General features: G+C 40.0%; 1 protein-coding gene across 1 annotated transcript; it reads left to right on the top strand.

The window, feature by feature from the left end:
• The first annotated feature begins 2,275 nt into the window (after positions 1-2,275).
• Positions 2,276-3,289, top strand: LOC122006295 (chlorophyll a-b binding protein of LHCII type 1-like). Its single transcript, XM_042561744.1, has one exon. The coding sequence runs from the start codon at positions 2,292-2,294 to the stop codon at positions 3,195-3,197; it is 906 nt and encodes a 301-aa protein (XP_042417678.1). The 5' UTR covers positions 2,276-2,291; the 3' UTR covers positions 3,198-3,289.
• The last annotated feature ends 3,949 nt before the right edge of the window (positions 3,290-7,238 follow it).

Raw genomic sequence — 7,238 nt, 5'->3', positions numbered from 1 at the left:
AGTATAACATTTTATATAAAATTAATACACACGAATTAAGTGGAAATCAATATTTTCTTAGTCAAAGATAACATTTTATATAAAATTAATACTCGTGTGTCTTTGCATGTCGAGATGTAGCTCTTTAAAATTATAAACAGGAAAAAGAGTTATTTAAAAGATAGGTTTGTAAAGCTACCATAAGTTTTATTTGAAGTCATGGTCCAATTATGTATAATTCATATATGTATAAGATCAACAAGAATATAGAATTTAGAATATGGTCAATTTTAAGATTATACAAAAAATTTAAGAGTAAAAATAATAACATATAAAGCTTAGTCATCCTTAGCCATCCATGGCTAAAATTTTATTGCTTCTCAGTGAGACAATATTAATGTTGCACTATTCCATTAACATTTATATATATATATATATATATCTATATATATATATATATATATATATATTCTTTAAATAGTTTGTTATTATAATAGATGAAGTTTTGATTGACATGGTAAATTTAAAATTTCTAGGATATTTTATTTTTAATGTTTAAGTTTTATTGTAATGCAAGAAAGGTTGCAATGATAGGATGACCAAGTTGTTGATCCAACATCAACATTTTCAAGTAGTACGTGAGAGATTTGGAAGGTTATCAAGGATGATAATCCCCTTGAATTTGACAATTTTAGGGTAAGAGTCAATAGGTTTTAATAATTACTTGATAAAATATATAAGCATTCATATATCTTGGTGTTTTGTAGATAATGATCTTTACTTAATGTTGAAAGAAGAATTAGACAATAGCATGAGTATAAACATTGGTTCTTAATTAAGAAATATAATATCATCCGACAAGTTATTTTCTTATTTAAAGGGTTGAATGAAATAATTGCTTTCTTCTCACTAATTTGACTAATTTGTAGGAAGAGAATTTATTTGCAAGACAACAGAATAATAATCAAAATTCATCTTTCTCTATCGGTTAGAATGCACGTTTATGTCTCCATGGTGTCCATTAATTAGAAGCGATAGAATTTTTATAATAGGACATGAATCAATTTCTGATTAGCGTAGACCTTTAGAGATTTTTTTTTCATCCCTACTTATTTGACGGCCGACTATAGGTTGACTCCATGATTTATCACTTTCACATGATCTGGAGATAGATTTAAAAGATGTGAGTGTAATAGAATTCATCTTTCTTGATTGATGAGGTTATATATGTGGGTTTAATATGAGTCAATCTATTTATGGTAACTTTGTGGACCAATAGTATAAAATATTAGTACTAATTAAGTGTTTTTTAATGAAAATGTGAATTGCAGCTGAAAATTAGAAATATTCAAATGAACATAATTATTCGATGGATAGTGGCTTAAATTTAAGTTTCTTTCGGATTCCTTAAGTATTATTTTGGGTTGTCTATGTTAATTTTCTTAATTTTTAAATTATTGTATTTACGATGAGAATAATACAGAGATAGAGATGATGACACTAAATTGTAATGAAAAATAATTACGTTTATCTCAAATGTCTCACTTATTGATTAAGAGTGAGGAATTTTTTTTAAAGACATGCATCTATTAGATTTGATCTCTTTTATTGTAATAAATATGTTCCCTTTTTACTAATTGAACATCCTCTTGGGGACGGAGATGATGACACTAAAGTATGCTGTTGATGTGGTGGCTAACCAACGAGTCAAACGTGAAGTACAAAAACAGAGTAAATTACTAACTTCCATTAATTCGTTCATATATTCTCATTTCCTCCGAGCAATGCTGCAGCGGTCACTCCAGTGGTTAATTAGGTATAAAAGGTTCCAATCCCAAAACGGAATTACCCGTGGCTCCAACACACATATTAAGAACAATCATTATTAAAGACTTGATTGGAAATATTTTAATTTTTAAATTATTATCTAAATTATGTGAAATTAATGGAAAGAGGAAAAAGAGAATTTTGATATTAATTAAAATTTAAAAGATATTTTTTAAAATAGTAAATGATGAAAGAAAATTAAACTGACTTATGGAGAGGACGGGGGCCATGTGTAATTTCATTAAAAGGGATCAAGGTCACTGGGACTGGGCCTATTCGAGCTTAAGAAAGATATCAATCAAGATGTCTTCGTCAGAGGAATCCAATCAACAAAAGACACGTAAGATAGCAAAGTACTCAGCGATCTCTGTGTCTCAGATTCCAGGATTACCATTCCGCCACGTTTGCTACATAGAGCTCGCCCCGTCAAAGCTCCCAGCCAATGAGGGAAGAGATATAGATTCCACAAGATAAGCAGCAATAAGATGGCCTTGGGCTTTAAAACGACGCCCCAATTCCGATTCCAATTCCAGACGCAGCAGAAGCTTTTCTTTGATCGAGCACCTCTCCTCCATCAATCTGCTCAAATGGCTTCCACCATGGCGATCTCCTCCCCGTCCTTCGTCGGCAAGCACGTCAAGTTCGCCCCCTCACTCTCCGACGGCCTTGGCGGCGGCGGCCGGTTCACCATGCGGAAGACCGGCGGCAGACCCAAGCCAGCGGTGTCGGGGAGCCCCTGGTACGGCGCTGACCGCGTCAAGTATCTCGGTCCCTTCTCCGGCGAACCCCCGTCCTACCTCACCGGCGAATTCCCTGGCGACTACGGGTGGGACACTGCCGGCCTCTCCGCTGACCCCGAGACGTTCGCCAAGAACCGGGAGCTGGAGGTGATCCACTGCCGGTGGGCCATGATGGGCGCGCTGGGCTGCGTCTTCCCGGAGCTCCTCTCCCGCAACGGCGTCAAGTTCGGCGAGGCGGTTTGGTTCAAGGCCGGGTCGCAGATCTTCTCCGAGGGCGGACTCGATTACCTCGGCAACCCCAGCCTGATCCACGCGCAGAGCATCCTGGCCATATGGGCGTCCCAAGTGGTGCTGATGGGCGCCGTGGAGGGGTACCGTGTGGCCGGCGGCCCCCTGGGGGAGGTGGTCGACCCGCTCTACCCCGGAGGGAGCTTCGACCCTCTGGGTCTCGCCGACGATCCTGAGGCCTTCGCGGAGCTGAAGGTGAAGGAGATCAAGAACGGGCGGCTGGCCATGTTTTCCATGTTCGGCTTCTTCGTGCAAGCCATCGTCACCGGAAAGGGGCCGCTGGAGAACCTCGCCGACCACCTGGCCGACCCGGTTAACAACAACGCATGGGCCTACGCCACCAACTTTGTTCCCGGCAAATGAAAACGCCCTGTTGAGATTGTAAACGCAGATGTACATTAACGTGCCATGCAATTGGAATTGGAATTTGTGAGCGAATTAATGGAAGTTTGTAAGTGACTCTGTCTTCGTGCTTGATGTTTGACTCGTATGGACTGTTTCAAGAGCATGATTGCTACGATTGAAGTGATCAAAATCTGTCATCTTGCAACTCGTGTAGTTACAGCCTGTGTTATGGTTTTCAGGTTTACTCTTTCGTTTTCACACAAGGAATGAACATAATCTGGATTGCAAAAACAGGAATGAAAAATATAATACAGATTGAAAAAACGTACAAAAGGTAAAGGTAAAGTAAAGGTAAAGGTAAAGGTAAACAACAATCACCTTTCTGATCAAATATTTAATAATATTTGATCATGTATGAAATCGTGAAACTAAAAAATTAGGATGTGACGGCTTCACTAATCGAATATAAATTTCATGACACTTTGTAAAACAAATGATATCAGTATCAGACAAGGGAAGAGATCCTCGGCGTTGACCCTCCGACGCTCAAGTCAATCATCGAAAAAAATATGGAGAAGCAGAGCAACAGTAACAACATTGGAATTCGATAGTAACGCGTACCTCCACCGGTGAAAGACCCCCCATTATATAGAGCTTTGGTGGGCGGTGTGCGCGCCTCTCGAGGCATGAGCACACTTTCTCATACGTCCCATGAAGGGGCCTTGTCAAGAAAGTACCCCTGATACCATACTTTCATAAGGCATGCATATCCCTGATATGACAGTAGAAACTTCGATCATACGATCCGCATGTTGACCATACCTCGTGTTAGCGGCACTATCTAAGATGAGTCTGAAGGGCTATATAGATGCAGATTGGGTATGAGACCTTAATGACAGAAAATTCATATTTGACTATGTCTTCTTGCTGAATAGTGACACCATTTTTGGAATAGCAAGAAGTAGGTTTAGGTAGCCTTGTTGACGATAGAAGTTGTATGGCTTGGCTTATGTAGACTTATCGACAATAGAAGAAATATGGCTTGGCTTGTGTAGCCTTGTCGACAATGGAAGCTATCACTTGTGCAGCGACTATCATGCCCCAGGTAGTCTCTGTCAGAAGAAATTTTGACAGTATCTCCCCTGTACGGGTGACAATATGAAATTTTACTACAAGCCCTCCGGGCCACACAAACCTCGGCCAACACGGTCGGAACAATAATAATAAAATATAAGCATTCCACGCAGTTTATATATTTAGCCTCCAGCTGACACAACCACGCAGTTTATATTAAATGAAAACCTACTCTACTACAACGACGAAAAAACACAAATCTACAACAGAAAATCCAACGCAGCAGAAAACAACGGCAGTAGACCAAACTCGATAAAAATCCTCGAGTACAATCCTACATCACAAGTATATAGAAAATACATAATAAGTAAATCAAAAACCCAAAACATATATGAATCCGTCGTAACAAATAGTGGGGACTAGCAACTGGAACATCCTGACAACGTCAACCTGAAATAGTAATAATCAACGGGGTGAGTTCAACAACTCAGCGGGTATCGGGCTGACATGAATAATAAGAAATAACTAATAGCAATAAATATGTGTACAGTCTCCTGGAGTAATGAAAAATACAAAACTATAAGATAAGAAAAACTGTACTCACCAGGACCTCCTATCAGAATGATAAGGTCGTCAGACCAAAGGTAATATGTCCCTGTATACATGTCAAACATATGCATCCAACCAATATGCAGCAAATAAAATGCAACAAACACAAGCAATAAATGCAATCATGCATATGATGCCAATAACATGTCCTGGTCACCCCTGACGCCAGTCAGCCATCTCACACACGATAGTGAAACCAAGTGGATTGGGCTATGACAATTGTGCACTATGCCATCACTGCTCCTGATGAGTGATCGAGTGGATAGGATGCTGTCGGAGTACACCTATCCTCCTATCCCAAATCATAAGTGGGGGAGCTCAATGCTCTCATCTCCCTGAGCCAATCCAGAGGAGGAATCCCTGACGTGCTACCACGCTGCGTCACGCTACCCATGAGTGGACCAGCGGAGCACTGACAGAGCAAACTGTCACACACCCTGCCTGATATACCACTAACCCATAAGTGGTTGTGTGTGCAGATCCATGTAATTGGCAATGAGCTCAACAATAATGGGGTTATCAATCGCACAACATATAATCATGCAAGATGATGCATGACACTAAGCATGCAAATCCTGACCATATCTACCTTCATAAAACATGTACCAAAAATAAATAGATCGAATAAATAGATCTAGGTACACGGGTCAGATATGGTAAATGTCTAGTCCAGTGTATCACAAGGTATGATATGTTATTAACTCTATGAGCATAAATAATCATTGCAATAATAAATCATAAATGCAGAACAGATGAAAGCATGCAACAGGTATCATGTAGTTGTAGGATCGTAAGAAATTTAGATATCTCCAAAATGGTATGATATTGTCCACTTTGGGCTTAAGCCCTCATGATTTTGCTCTTGGGCTCTACCCAAAAGGTCTCATGCCAATGAAGATATCTTTTCTCTTATAAACTCATGATTTTTTCCATGTGTTTTCAATGTGGGACTATATTTGTAACCTTGCAACCCCAACAGTATCCCCCTCAAACAAAGGACCATAGGCTTCCCACGTCTGATCCTCGACCCACCAGGTCTTCCTACCCCTCGTTCCACCCGACCTACTAGAACTTCCTTGCCTAGCCGCAACTAGGACTTCCTGTCTGGTGTCTGGTCATCTTGATTCGAACATAGGAACCCCCCTTTCTTTGTTCGAGGTCAATATTGTACTCACATGGTTCAATCAGATCATAGCTCGTGTGCACAGTCAACGGTTAAACCTTTTGGCAGTCCAGGCTTTGATACTAATTGTAGGATCGTAAGAAATTTAGATATCTCCACAATGGTATGATATTGTCCACTCTAGGCTTAAGCCCTCATGGTTTTGCTCTTGGGTTATACCCAAAAGGCTTCATGCCAATGGAGATATCTTTTCTCTTATAAACCCATGATCTTTTCCATGTGTTTTCAATGTGGGACTATGTTTGCAACCTTGCAATCCCAACAGTAGTGGCATACCAAAGCAATGATAAACATAATTATTACTAAAGGCTATAACCTACTATGCATATCAACATAACATATCAAAAGAGATAAGTCGAAATACCCCGCCTAAAAAATGGAGATCATATCCGAAATAGATCCCATGTCGAGACGCTGTCTCGAATCAAAGTCCTGTAATATCAAACATATAATTTTAGCTAATTCCAAATGTAACAAGCTAAACTAAATTCCTAATTTCATTAGAAACCTCCATTTGGATTTTCCTAAACAATCCAACCAAATTAACTAACCCAAATTGGATCCCACATACTCATTTATCAATCTAATACAAACTAATCATCAATTAACTCATCTGTTAATTACCACAACTCATAATAAATTCAATTCCTAACCTTTCCTAACTTCAAATCTGTGTGCGCTATAACAACAGAAATAATTCCTCTACTCCTTACCTCAACACCAAGCCTCTCTGATTTATCGCAGCCAGATAGACAGAGTAGCTGGTCCTAAGAGGTGTTGTTGTCGGATTTCAGTAGCTAGATCCCAAGAGATGTTACTGCCAGCGTTTCCTTTGCCGGAGATCAAATGGAAGGTGGCTGAAAGATTGTTAGTCGAGAAATAAACCAACCCGGCAGTAGAAAAAGAGAGATTAGGAAACAACAGCAAGAATTGGACAGCCTGTCCTACTTGAGAGATTGGCAGCAGATCTGTGCCGACGAGGGAAAGAACGGGGATCCAACCGAACGAAAGAAGGATGGTCAATCAATTCCCTCATGCTCGACTATGATGGATCTGTTCCGGCTATGACTCGGGAAGGAGAAAAAAAATTGCCGATGGTGGATCATCTGCTAGGGCTCAAGGGCTGGAGTAGCTTGAGTCAGTGGTCGACAGTGGCGCACAGAGAGAGATCTAGGCTCGAATCTCTGCCCTTG

Source organism: Zingiber officinale, chromosome 7B (assembly GCF_018446385.1).
Source record: "Zingiber officinale cultivar Zhangliang chromosome 7B, Zo_v1.1, whole genome shotgun sequence".
NCBI lineage: Eukaryota > Viridiplantae > Streptophyta > Magnoliopsida > Zingiberales > Zingiberaceae > Zingiber > Zingiber officinale.
Note: the sequence above shows the minus strand (reverse complement) of the source record. Positions and strands in the feature narration are given on the sequence as shown.